At 43.7% G+C, this 14656-nt stretch overlaps 1 protein-coding gene across 1 annotated transcript in view; it reads right to left on the bottom strand.

Annotated features, from left to right (window-relative positions):
- LOC118084387 (connector enhancer of kinase suppressor of ras 2-like) overlaps nt 1–13537 on the bottom strand; it is a 315789-nt gene extending 302252 nt beyond the window's left edge. The window contains exon 1 of the mRNA XM_035113863.2: nt 13447–13537. Within this exon, the coding sequence (XP_034969754.1) occupies nt 13447–13513 (67 nt within the window). The 5' untranslated portion in view covers nt 13514–13537. The remainder of the gene's footprint in view (nt 1–13446) is intronic.
- Between the last annotated feature and the right edge of the window lie 1119 nt (nt 13538–14656).

Raw genomic sequence — 14656 nt, 5'->3', positions numbered from 1 at the left:
TGCCTCCAGCTGTAGCTTACTATGGCTAGTAGCCATTGAGAGCCTCATACCCTCCAACATTTCTCCGATGAAAACAGGGGCATCCTATTCAATAACATTATTTATACCCCACCCATCTTACTGGGTTGCCCTGGCCACTCTGGGAGGTTCCAACATATATAAAAAACATAATGAAACATTAAACATTAAAACAACTTCCCCTAAAAAGGGCTGCCTTCAGATGACGTCTAAAGGTTGTATCATTGGCTTCGGAGTCACATAACCCCATATCCCCCAACATATCTCTGATGAAAATTAGGGACGCCTTAAGGAAAAGCAGGACATTTTGGGATCAAATCATAAAACCAGGACAGCATCTATAAATCTGAGGCTGTCCCTGGAAATTAGGGACACTTGGAGGGTCTGCATCCTTCTCTTCCATAGTCATTCACAGCCTTCTGCATTGTTTCATTTAGTCCATCACTGCCAACTCTGGCAGTTATCAGCTAGATATCTTTCCCATCACTTATTATGTGATTCTTTAAATCAGGGACACGGGATTTGTGGCATGCCAGATGTTGTTGGAGTCCAATTTCCACCAGCCCCAGCCAGTGCAGCCAACGGTCAGGGATGATGAGTTGTAGCCTAGCAATATACAGAGGGCCTTTGGGTTCCCATCTCTTCTTCAGTTGGGGATGCCAGGAATTGAAACGGAGATCCTGCATGAAACATACATTCTTCACCAATGAGCTACAGCCCCGGACACCTTTCACGGGCATGAATTGACTTATTTAACTTTCAGATAGGCCTTCTCACAAGGTCTTGAGGTGTACTGCTGCAATACTTATTTTACCGTAATTGCCATCTTTCACATCACCAATGGCCACATTCACATTGCCAAATAAGAGATAAAAAGGTGGTGCAGATTTGCATGGAATTGGAATACACTATCTTATATGTATAGATGCCTGATTCAAAATAATCACTGTAATGTACACAGAAATTCAGTACATCTCACCATGATGGGATGTAGCTAGATCACCTGTGTACCTGCGTGGTCTGCCGTCCAGGCTCTCACAGCTCAAGGTCTCTTCTCTCCCTTCTTAGGGTTCCCTATGTTTAAGCTAGACTTGCACAGACCCTCCCCAGCTACATGCTGCACCAGACTTGCTTCACACTTTTCTTGGTGATTGTGCCAGGCTGAAATGTGTCCATGAGCTCTGATAATGACTCTTGCTTTCCTTGATAGAGAACTGAGAGAGGTCCGTGCAACGGCGTGTGAAAGCTAGCATGCTGTACAAAGGCAAAATTTGCATTTGTTGCCCCACCCACTTTTGCCTCTGGTCCCACCCATGGGGCATGTGGCCCCCGGAAGCTTGTCTAGAAGGGAATTTGGCACCCACTCTTGCTCTAGACTAGAGCAATATAGTCATACCTCGGTTTAAGTACGCTTCGGTTTGAGTACTTTCAGTTTAAGTACTCCGCGGACCCATCTGGAACGGATTAATCCACTTTCCATTACTTTCAATGGGAAAGTTTGCTTCAGGTTAAGTATGGACTTCCAGAACCAATTACACTCATACTTCGTGTTAAGTACGCTTCAGGTTGAGTACTCCGCAGACCCATCTGGAACAGATTAATCCACTTTCCATTACTTTCAATGGGAAAGTTCGCTTCAGGTTAAGTACGCTTCAGGTTAAGTACTCCATGGACCGTCTGGAACGGATTAACCCACTTTCCATTACTTTCAATGGGAAAGTTCGCTTCAGGTTAAGTACACTTCAGGTTAAGTACTCCATGGACCGTCTGGAACGGATTAACCCACTTTCCATTACTTTCAATGGGAAAGTTCGCTTCAGGTTAAGTACACTTCAGGTTATGTACAGACTTCCGGAACCAATTGTGTACTTAAACCGAGGTATCACTGTACTATGCCAGTGCATTATGGGTAATTATGGGGGGGGAGTTCATAGCCTTGCCTGCTTTCACCAGGAGCTCCCAGAGGCCTTATTTATTACTATATTTTAGAGATGGAGTTGCCATTTGGATTTTCTGTTTCAGGCTCGACAATGTCCAGGCCTAGCCCTTTGGAGGTTGGGCACTACATTCAAACAGACCAACAAACCACAGGTAAAAGAAGATGGCACCTGATAAGCTGCCAGTATGGTTCAGCTCTCAGGTTCTCATTATACAGAGGTGTCACTCTCTGCTCCTATCTTAACCAGTCAACTGTGCATTCAATTTTCTTTAGTGCACATTTAAAGAATAATTATCTCAGGAGAACGGATCACGATAACCATCTGCAATTAGGAACTGCTTATCTCACTCCTAGGTACACTACTAGCATCAATATATGTTGGGCAGTGCAGCTAAGGGCTTAGATAATCATCTCCAACTGGTCTAAAACCAATATACCACTTTAATAGGTCATGGGATTACCTCCAGAGAACCTTGGGTATTGTAGTTCAGTGAGATGATTGCTGTTAAGATATCCCTACCCATCCACTCCCCCCCCCAAAAAGCATACAATTCCCAGAATTCCTTGGGAAACGGGAATGACAATTAAGCTGCTTTAGGTATCTCATGTGAATATGCTCTCAGTAAACAGAAACGGCACAGTGCATATGAGAGGATTAAATGTGGAAGGAACTAAAGGTAAAGGGGCCCCTGACCATCAGGTCCAGTCGTGTCCGACTCTAGGGTTGCGGCGCTCATCTCGCTCTATAGGCCGAGGGAGCCAGCGTTTGTCAGCAGACAGCTTCCGGGTCATGTGGCCAGCATGACAAAGCTGCTTCTGGCGAACCAGAGCAGCGCATGGAAACGCCGTTTACCTTCCCGCCGGAGCGGTTCCTATTTATCTACTTGCACTTTGATGTGCTTTCGAACTGCTAGGTGGGCAGGAGCTGGGACCGAGCAACGGGAGCTCACCCCGCTGCAGGGATTCGAACCGCCGACCTTCTGATCAGCAAGCCCTAGACTCTGCAGTTTAACCCACAGCGCCACCTGGGTCCCCTAATAACATTACTATTAGTAATAACATTACTATTAGTTATTAGGGTCCCCTAATAACTAATAACAGGTAGAAAGCCGCTTGGCGAGAATATGGTATAATGTGCTCTGGTGTAGGAAGGGGCAAATACCGGTATGTCAATTTTGGTTTCTCCCAGAATCTCCTTTTTTCCAAGGAGTGGTTTGCAAGAGTGGTTTGCAAGATAGATAGATAGATGATAGATAGATAGATAGATAGATAGATAGATAGATAGATAGATAGATAGACAGATAGACAGACCTCATGGAAATTCACCAGCATTTCTCCTAATACAGTATATGCCTGGGGAAGGGCCATAGCTCAATGATGGAGCAACTGCCTTGCATGCAGAAGATCCCAAGTTCAAACCCCAGCATCTCCAGTTAACGACTCCTGTCTGAAATCATGGTGAGCCATTGGCAGTCAGTGTAGACAATACTGAGCTAGACAAACCAGCAATCTGACTCAGTATAAGGCAGCTTCCTGTGGTCCTGGGTATGCACTTTCCCCTAATATTCACTATTTTGCAGAGCATTTGTGTTCATTATTTTCACCAGTATGTGCATTTTAATGCAAACTCTACCCCAGCTTCGCCATTTCTGTACACATCACTGGGCTAGAGCATTTGAAAATTCAGAAAAGTGCAGGTTTTGGAGGGTGGCTCTGTTTCAGTTTGCTTATTGAATCGGGAACAGTGAAGCAGGTAGGTTCCCCTTTAAAATGCGAAGTGAACTGAATTTCTGCCCCATTCCTAGTCCGGCATTCCATGGTGCATTACCATTTTTATGCACTGCGTTCTGCAAATCTCGGAGACTCCCTTTCCATGACACATTGCTACAAAGCAGGTAGTGACTTAATGAGAGGCAAAGGAGAGAGACTGAGCAAGGGATTGCCAGAAGCTGCATGAGGTGAATGTTAACAAGCCCATTCACGTCATCAGCATCTTTGCTCCCTGCTCCTCCCATCCTTCTACCCCCTTTTTTATGAACCATATTGAAACCAGGGAATTACGTACTAAGGAAAACCCTTCTGCTGAGAACATGTAATTATTCTGAGCAAGAATCAATGCAACATGGTTAATCAATTTACCAACTGAATTTGCTTGTATTTTTCTTCTTCATGGCTGCAGCCTGGCTGAGAAAGGAGGGGAGGTAGAATTAGGAATGAGGGTGAGAAACTGAGTTTTGCATTTGTGAAATGGGGCATTTCTAGCTGAGCGTTCATTATCACTGGAACCTCCAGAGCTTTTGGCAGGCAAAACACTGCTATCAATCAGCAGGACTTGGAATAAATGACTCCATATGAGGCTATTACTTTAAAAGGTGCATTTAAGAAGGAGCTGATCTTATATATTTACGTGCACACACAGCTGTTTAATCACCTTGCAGGCTGCCGAGAACCACAACTGATTTTGTTGCTGTTTAACTTGAAACATTGTGATGTCACACACAGAACCCTTCATTTATACACATATGGTGCTCTCTTGACTGCAAAAGAAACACATCTAATGGAAAACAAAAATTGGCTGCTCACAATTCTCAATGAAATTTTGCAACTGTGATTCTAAAATAAATGCAGCAACAACACTTACACATTTCATTTAACAATAAGCACGCCTAAAAATGTATTACTGAAAGCAGACAGTATGCTGCCACAATCTGGGTAGGGGCTGGAATTCCAGAGGTCTATTGTGGGGGATTCCCAACCCCTCCCTGCAGCAAATAATGGTTTCAGAAGAAGGGTTGTCCTCAGAACTGCTGCAATGGCTGCAAGAATTTCCCCTCTGTGACTGCTCTGATATTGCTGATTATCAGACCCCTCCACCACCATGCCATTTGCTATTTGTATTTTGAAAAACCTGCATCTGAGATACAAAGATGCATATAACTCTGTGCCTGATTTGGCCCAGATTTTCCAGTGGTTTCAGTTTAAAACATTGTTTAATAGATAACTGTCATTTTATTCTGCAGTATTTCACTTCAAGTGCTACTTGATGGCAAAGAACATTTGGGGGGGCGGGGCGGTTACCATCTGTGTGCATGTATTTATATAGATATAAAAATGCGATGAGCATAGGAAGCTGCCTTATACCGAGCCAGACTCTTGGTCCATCTAGCTCTTTACTGCCTGCACAGGCTGACAGCAGCTCTCTTGGGTTTGAGGCAGGGGGCTTACCTGGAGATGCCAGTCACTGACCCTGTGACTTTCTCCATGAAAAGCAGAGACTCTGCCATTGTGCTATGGCCCTTCCGAGAAAATTTATGGTTTTGCTGAATAGAGGTGCAAAACCTTGTGGAACAATTACTATCTGAAGCACATAGCTAAACTCCCACAGGGGGCAGTGATGGTCATGTGGTTTCAGCAGATTCATGGAGGAGAGGACTATTGGTGGATTAGCCTTGATGGCTATGCACTGCCTCCATAGTCTATGCTTCTGAATACCAGTTGCTGGAAACTTCAGGTGGGAACAGAACAGCTTTAGGGTTTCCCACAGGCACCTGGTTGGCCACTTTGGGAAGAGGATGCTGGACTAGATGGGCCATTGGCCTGACCCAGCAGGCTCATGTTATGTTCTTCACGAGGTTGCACGGCAAGCAGGGATTTCTCTCTAAGCTAAAATGCCAGCATACTCCCTCAAACTGCACAATGGGAATTGGGAAATTGCAGGTTGTTAGACTATAACTCCTCTACCCCCTCGGGGGCAGACAGGAACATCAAAGTGCACTTTGCCGTCTCACATGATCAGCAAATGCAATGGAACAGCTACAGAATATATCTTAAGAACCTAGGAAACACTGTGCTGGCCCACCTAGTTCAGAGTTCTATTCTCACCAGGGGCAACCACAGGCCTCCCAGGAGCCCCAATGCAGAACCCGATCACAACAGCACCCTTAGCAAATGACAATTCACTGAATTTCAATTTGCATGCTGTTGTGGGAGGTACGAATCAGGCCCCATATGTTTAAACCAGTACAGTGGTACCTTGGTTGTCCAACAGCTTGGCTCCCAAACGAATAGGCTCCCAAACACCGCAAACCCGGAAGTAACTGTTCCAGTTTGCAAACATTTTTCAGAAAGAACCCGAACATCCGATGCAGCTTCCGCTTGAGTGCAGGAAGCTCCTGCAGCCAATCGGAAGCTGCGCAGGTGGGGTCTTAGTCAGCATCCCTTGGACGCTGAACATGTTCAAGTTCTCATTGCTGCTTTTGGGTTCTTGCCCTCTCCACATTTTAAGGGTCGCCCCCTGCAAAGTCAGTTTTGTACTTCTGCTAACCCCTGGGTCCCCCATACCTACCTCCTGTGCAAGTCACAACCACTCCTGCAAGTGCACCTGCTGAAACTTCCCCGTCATTTTAAGTCATATACAGTAGTACAAAGCTATTTGGAATCCTCAGGAACAAGTTTTATAGAAGGGGCCTTTAGAAAAACCCAATTTCTCAAAGTATCGCGCAAGCTTTGCAGGGCATCTGCAATGTGGAAATCAGAGTGTGTTTGTAAGACAGATATATGGGGGAGGAGGGTACATGTGCCCTATTTGTTGATTCTCAGATGCCCAGGGAATCAAAAGGATAATAGAAAGAATACTCTATTGAGTGGCCATGGGGCTCAAACCAGGAGTCTTATGTATGACACACTGGTTATGAGAACATATTAAGTTGCCTTTTACTGTCAAACCCTTGGCCAACCTGATCTACTCTTTCTAGCAGTGGGTGTCCAAGAAGTCAAGTTCAGGTCTAAATTATGGTAACCATTTCTAACTTGGCATCTGTACATTTTAATTAAAATCAGTTCAGTTCAATTCAATTTATCTACTGCCCATTGGTGTGTATACATACCAATTAGTATATGCAGATATGTGTCCTCTCGTGTGTGTGTGCATGTGAGCCTGCATGTGCATTTTTTTCGATGCATTTTTTTTAAAAAATAAATAAATTGTGGGCAGGGGTATGATGCAAAGATGGGCAACCTAAGCTGTCCTTTGTGCCTCTGAGGAGCCAGACCCTTCGATGCTTCTGCTGCTCTATGGGAGGCCTGAAGCTTTGAGAAGGTGTGTGTGTGTGTGTGTGTGTGTGTGAGAGAGAGAGAGAGAGAGAGAGAAATAGAGAGAGAAATAGAGAGAGAAATAGAGAGAGAAATAGAGAGAGAAATAGAGAGAGAGAGAGAGAAATGAATATGCAAGACATGTAGCTGCCAACTCTTGCCAGTTCCTGCCCTGGAATAGGCTTATATGTGAACATTAATTATCTCCAGCAAGTTCCAAAGATCTCAGAAGCCCACTTTGCAGAAATCTGGAGCAGGCCTTTTAGGGTGGCTACCTCTGTTCTGTGGAATAGCTTTCTTGCTGGGATACAGCAGGTACACACTGTCTGCACTCCCGAAACAACTGAAGACAATTTCCCCCACCCAACAGGCTTTCACAGCTGGATATCAAGTCTTTGCTATGAGTGTCTTATTTTGCATTGTTTTAGTTTTGTTTTAAATGTATCAGCTGTTTTTGGGTGTGGGTGTGTGTTTTAAACTGTTGTTGTTTTGCTGTTTTTAATTGTGTATCACCTTGAGGCAATTGTGTAAATGGTAATTAATAAATTGATGATGATGATGATGATGATGATGATGATGATGAACATCTCTTATTTTTTAATACAGCATGGTGAATCTGCAGCCACCTTGTCATGGATTCCACACCCACCTCTGTCCTGTGATTGGTGAAATCCCTTGTTTATGTCACATTTCATCTCAGTTTGTTTGCTTGTTTTAATTATTGCATTTATAAATTATTGCATTCATATCCCACCTTCCCTTCTGAAGATGCCCAGGGCAGTGGCAAACACACCAGCAATAAAATAACAAAATAATAATGAAACAACTTATCCAAAACCGACCAAACACAATCACATACTTGCACAGATAATAATTTCAAGGTGCTAGGAACAGAAATGTTCAATCATTGAATGCCCAGGGAAACAACACTGGTTTAAAATTCTTCCTGAAAGGGGGGTGGGGAGATGCACTTACAAGGGAGGACATCCCACAAATGGGGAACCACCACTTTAAAACTCCTTTTGCAGGTCAGGGCCAACTGGGCAGCACCACCACCAACAAAGCCTTGCTGCTGATAATAGGGTCTGAGATGGTTGATATTGGAGAACATGCTTTTGGGGGGTACTTGGACCCCAAGGGCTTTGTTAGTACTTACATCTTGAATTGGCAGCCAATGCAATGCTTTCTGGACCTGTGACACATGGTCCCATCAAGCTGCCCCAGGTTCAAAGTCTTAACTTTTCAAACTTTGAATGACAGATTAGAGTCGCCAGGGGTTAGCAAACTTTTTCAGCGGGGGGCCTGTCCACTGCACCTCAGACCTTGTGGGTGGCTGGACTGCTATATTTTGAATAAATAAATAAATGAACGAATTCCTACGCCCCACAAATAACCCAGAGGTGCATATTAAATAAAAGCACACATTCTACTCAGGTAAAAACACCAGGCAGGCCCCACAAATAACCCAGAGATGCATTTTAAATAAAAGGACACATTCTACTCATGTAAAAACATGCTGATTCCTGGACTGTTCGTGGGCTGGATTGAGAAGGTGATAGGGCTGCATCCGGCCCACGAGCCTTAGTTTGGCTACCCATGGATTAGACTTGCAAGCTGAACAAAGCTCGAACTGCTCACTGGACTAGGATTCAAAGAGACAATGAGAGTGCAAAGATGGGTCTCTACTATAAGTAGAATGCACTGCAAGGAGACATACATTTTGGAAAGCTGAATGAGTTCACACTAGTTAATTCTAACCTGAATGAAGTCTCAACAGAGAGAAACGAGGACACCTCATCATTTGACTATCTGAGCAGGTTTGCAAAATGTAGAAGTTGAATTAGTTGGGGAGGGGGGTGCAACTGTCAGGGGGCCTGTACCTTTACCTTTTTTACCTTACCACCACCACCACTTTGCTCTATAAGCCAGTGGTGCTCTATAAGCCACGGACCCCTCAGAGGTGCACACAATACGAGTGGACATGGATTGACAACTTTCCTTTCTCTCTTCCACTAGCCCTGTTTTCCATGCCTTTTAACAGCAGCCATACACACAGGCATTTTATTTATGTTGGCAATTATCTATTATCCTACCTTTCCACTCCAGAGCAAAATGCTCAGGGCAGCTAACATCATAAATTTAAAAGCAATATATACAATACAGCAGTTTAAAAAAACACAATGAAAGATAAAGCAGTAAATAAAATAAAAAAGCAAACAAACCTACACTGAGGAGGAACATTGTAAGCTGCCTTAATACCAGGACAGACCACTTGTCTCTCTAGCCCAGTGTTGTCTACTGCAATGCTCTTCTACCTTGGGCCCCCAGATGTTGTTGGAGTGCAACTTCCATCATCCCTTACCATTGGCTAAAATGCCTGGGGATGGTGGGAGTTGTAGTTCAGCAACACCTGGAGTTGCAAGGTTGAAGTACCCTTGTCTACTCTAACAATAGCGCTCCAGGATCTCAGACAGAAAAGCACCACATTTCCACCCCCTGCCACTGGCTCCTTTTTTAAACTGGATATGTTCCTCATTTTTCCTGCATTTAGCTCAGTTCTCTAAAATTCCACATCAGTGTGTGTGTGTGTGTGTGTGTGTGTGTGTGTGTGTGTGTGTTATGAAAATAAACCAGCATTTTAGTGCAATTTCTTCTAAGATGTGCATTTTTGTGTGCAGTTTTACCTAATATGCACACCTTTGCAAATGTATAATGGATTTTATATGCTAGTTCCTCAATATACAGATTGTTCTACACATTGCTTGGTGGAATAAGTGCAGTGCAAAACTCAGAAAAGTGCAAATTTCTAATGGTGGATGTTTCGGTTTGGGGTTTTTTTTTAAAAAAATTTATTTTTAAAGAGCAAACTAGTTAAGTTCATACTGAAATGAGAACAGAATCAGATTTCTCCCCTATCCCTCCATTCTGCCAGGCAAAGCAGGTGTTCTGTAACTAAGCTATCCTGAAAGAAGCAAAGGGGGTGTGGGGTGGTGGGATCAGCCTCCTGAAACAGAAGAGTCTGCAGATATCCATGGGAAGACTATAAAGAAGAAGCTAAACATATTTCCCAGAACAAGGGCATCCTGGGTGCTGCATCAAAGAAAGTCCCACAGAGGAGTGTCATGTCAAATCTGAATCCTAAATACTGTCAGACTCATTTGCTTCCTTGGAGTAAGATTGCGATAGAGAAAAACAAATGTACACATCTGCACTGAGCTCCATAGAATATTCACCAGTTTTGATTTTCAGAAAACTAGCAATTTTGGCAGAGTAGCACCCCCCCCCCAATGAAAACAAGGCTCAGATTCTGCAAATATTTACACTTTTCTGGGTACTGTTTGGCTGCTGCTGCTTCCTCTTCCTTCCTTCCTGAGTCATATGGGTGATGCCCTCAATCTGGTATTGCGTAGTAAATGGGAAGTTATTATGATGCTGTGTCTTAACATAGTGATGGCATTGCCAGACACCTCTAAATAAAGTCAGGCGGGTCAGCACAACCAATCAGTTTTGGCTACAAGACAATGCTACTGAGAGCAATTTTTGAGCCTCATGCAAAATATGACAAGCAGCTTCAGCTCTGCCCTAATTTGGGCAAGTCCTCAAGTGGCCACACTTAACATTTTAGCTGCAAGATAATATTTAATGAACCTTTTTCTCCTGTTTGGCTGCATAGCTCATGTTATTATATCTGTTCATTGGTATGGAGCAAATGCTAAAGGAAAAATCTAATCCTCTGTTGGTAGCAAGAGCAATAGGGGGCTTTTGTGTGTGTAAATGAAGCCTACATGTCTGTCTGCACTCAGAAAGCCCCCTATTGAAGGAAAGTCCTGTCTGCTGCTACACATGCTCCAGTTTCATCATGCAAAATTTCATTTTGAAATAATAGCCCATAATGCTACAAGGAATCCCCTTGCATTTGTTATATCATGATGTGCAAAGAGATAAAGACACAGAAGATCTATAAGCACACCACAGCATGTTTTAGCAAGCAACTTAGGGTCAAACTTGACACGATGGTGGTAGACCCATGTGTTAAAACTGGTAAACTGCTAATTTTTAATGAAGTGGTGGGGAAGGGGGCTATTTAATCCTTACTTACACACACACACACACACACACAGAGAGAGAGAAAGAGAGAGAGAGAGAGAGAGAGAGAGAGAGAGAGAGAGAGAGAGTTCCCCCTACACATTTTTCTCCTGCTGCAACTTTGACTCGGAGAATAGGGGGAGCAGGTTTGGAGCTGGAAGGAAAAGAGTTGACAGGCAGGATCTCAGCACCCTCCTGCACAGCATTTTCCACACCCAAATTCCTCCTGCATCACATAAATTTGGCACAATCTGCATCCAAGCACAGGAACCCTGCTATCATAATGATTACTTTGTCTGATTAAATCCTGTGTTTGGGATAAGTAAGAGTTGTGTCCTTATTTGTTGTTCCAAAAAACTGTTTGCACACTTAGAGGATGAGAAAAGTGCTCATTCCACTGGTGGTGGATTTTCTTTCCCAGCTATGTTGTAAATCTAAAACCAAGATCTATCTGGAATCCAGCAACAAGTACTTTTATTAATTTTTATTTATTTATTTTTAAAAACTGCCTCCAGTGGTGTTGTGACCCATTCCATCATATCACCTGCGTTTTGGAAATGTAACATTTTCACTGCACCCACAAAACCTTTGAATACAGTAACAAAGCTATCTAAACAGTAGGATTCTTCCCTCTTAGACACCAGTGCTCTATTTCAGTGGTGTCCCAAGACCTTTTTAATTTCAAGACTTTTCCTGGTTGAGCCATATTGGAATAATGACCCCCTCCATGAGGGTCAAGAAATGGATTCTTGAGAAGCCAAGTTTTTGAATTCTTCAGATGTTACCCACCCATACGATGGCTTATGTTGAGGGTACAAGTGTGTAACAGCACAACACATACTATTCTGCTGGCAAGAAGAGTTGCACAAAACTGTTGTGCGTATGAATAGTAGCAGTTGTGCAGAGTAGAAGCAGGGAGTATATTCCACCCAACTCAAAAAAATGTCCCTATGCATAACCATGTAGAATTATGTCATGCAAGATAAGCAGTTTTGGACTCCAACTTGGGCCATATATTGAGCTGAATTATATTGTGTATCATATTTTGTACATACAATGCACCTTTTGGAGATCAGGGCTATATTAATTGCACACAAATTAAAACCAATGTCTGGTTTAATAGTAAAGGAATTTTAAAAGGAAAAGGTGATAGCCCTTCAATATGCAGATATGCACACACACAGAGAGAGAGAGCACTATAATGAAGGCCTGTGTATTGCATATGCATATATAAATAGAAGTATATTGCTTGTTACCGTTTATCCCTACATCACAAAGAAAATGTTTCACCAGAGTTCATTTTGTAAAGCAGAAAATGTGAGTACTTAGCTTGCTCTTTAAGGCCAGCCCTTTCTCACAACATAGGCCTCCACAGATACATACTATTGCTTGCACCCCCATTCTTACTCAGGAAAAAAGAAACGAGCTTCAGAAAAGTACTTCAATGCCTCCTGTCCCAATTAATGCCTACTGATACCATAGACTGAGTTTCCAGATAGAAAACGGGCTTGTATGGTGGTAGTGACTGTACAATGCATGGTGTGGGTGCGTGTATGTGGAATCCATAATTCCTGCCAAGTTATCCTGAAGAGTTTCTCCTGCAAGGTTCTTCTCAGGTGTCTCTTCCTGCTCCCTCTTTGTACTCTCCATATATGGCAGGGGTTGCACTGTCCACAGTGCTGGGGCGGGTTGTGGGGAGATTGTCATGGAGGATGCACGATACAAAATACAGAGAAGCTACAAGCAAAGCTGGGGAGCCCAGACTCTAAGCAACCTGTACATGGCTCAGGAATCAAGGGTGTCATTCTCCCATCACTAGCTCTGTGCTTGAATTCTCTCTCTCACACACACACACTAGTGCTGCAAGCTACTGCATCAAGTCACCTGTTCTGAACACATCAGAGATAATCAGGGCATTTTTTAAAGACAGCCAGGCATAAGATCATTACACTGTGCAATGGCTAAATGGGGAGAGGGAGGTGTCTTCTGCTTCTTAGAGCACGGGCACATTCTACAGTCCCGCCAGGGTTTGTGCTCACACATGCAATCAGCTCTCAGCCAAGAGGTTCCAGTGGCACTTGGAGTGTCAAATTAAACACACACACACACACACACACACACCAAAAACAGCCTGTCTCCATTCAGTCGTGCCTCTTTCTCAGTCAACTCGCTTGCATGAGACAGCATACCGATCTTCAAAACTGAGAGAACTCTGTGCAATACACATATCATGCCTAAAGCGCAGGTTATGAAAGGCCAGCGGGGAGAGGAGAGAGAGAGAGAGGCAGATTGCAATATAGAAATACTCTTACCTTTCATCCAATCCACTACTTGTTTGGGCATCCACTTGCTAATAGGTTCCATAACGAGGGCCATCATCAGACCACTTTATCGTTCACACGAGGAGGGAGAGGAGGGAAAATACTGAGAAAAAGAGGAGTGGGAAGCAGGAAAGGAAAAAAAGAGAGAGGGGTGGGTGGGTGGGTGTGAGGGAAATGAAACGGATCTCTCAGAGCATGGCTAGAGGAGAAAGCGGGAGGATTTCACGATGCAGTCCAAAGATGAGCTGACGCTTTGTCCCTCCAGCTTTTTCCTGCACTGATTCAGTAATGTATAAAATTACGCTGCTTGATCAGCTCTAGCACCTCCCCTGCCGCACACAGCCAGCAGCCCTCTAGAGCTCACTGAATCAGGAAATGGTGCAGTGTGTCTCTACTTACTTACGAAAAAAAAGAGAGAAAAAAGAGGCAGTCTCTACACCCAATGATCTACTTATTTAGGCTGGCACAAATATGAAATTACAGTGCACACTTCAGCTGTTCCAGCCTCCCCTCTTTCCCCCTGCTATTCCAGCCTCTAGAGCTGGATTTTTGACTAGCTCTGAGGATCACGGATGAGAGAGGAGAGGGAGGGAGGGAGGGAAGACAAGGGGTGGGAGGGTGGGAGAAGACGAATGCAAAGATAACGATATTGCTAGCTGGAACTTGATAGCGGATTGTCTCTGTTCAGCGGCAAAAGATGCTGACTGTCACTGGAGAATTAAAAGAAAGCATGATAGCGTTTGGCAGCTGGCAGCAAAAAAATAAAAAAAATAAATGCTGAGCATCTTCATATTCACAAATGCAGGATGTCACCACCAGCATCTATAATCATATAATTCAGAGCGTCACATGCAGGAGCGGGACTGAGAGTCGTACCAAGGTAGCCCTTGTCCATCTCAGATTAGCCCCTCTCAGTGTTCAGAGACCCCAGTGCCCTTTCCCCATTTCTGTGCCTCGTTTGTGGCAAAAGAACAGCATCACCTCATGAATCCTCTTCTACACTGTCATTGGCCACAGGCTGCAATATAAGAAGTCCAAGCTAGTCCATGATTTATTTATTTTTTAAGTCTCCAGCATTAATTCCTTCTGAAATTCACTGGAAATATATATATATATACACACACACACCCTGCAGAAGCTAAACTTTTGCTGCTTGGAAGAGGGGTTATTATAACATGAGAAGGAGGGTTTGCACTGGATT

This window comes from Zootoca vivipara, chromosome Z, assembly GCF_963506605.1.
Source record: "Zootoca vivipara chromosome Z, rZooViv1.1, whole genome shotgun sequence".
Lineage (NCBI taxonomy): Eukaryota > Metazoa > Chordata > Lepidosauria > Squamata > Lacertidae > Zootoca > Zootoca vivipara.
The sequence above is the reverse complement of the archived record's forward strand: the minus strand, read 5'-3'. Positions and strand labels throughout refer to the sequence as shown.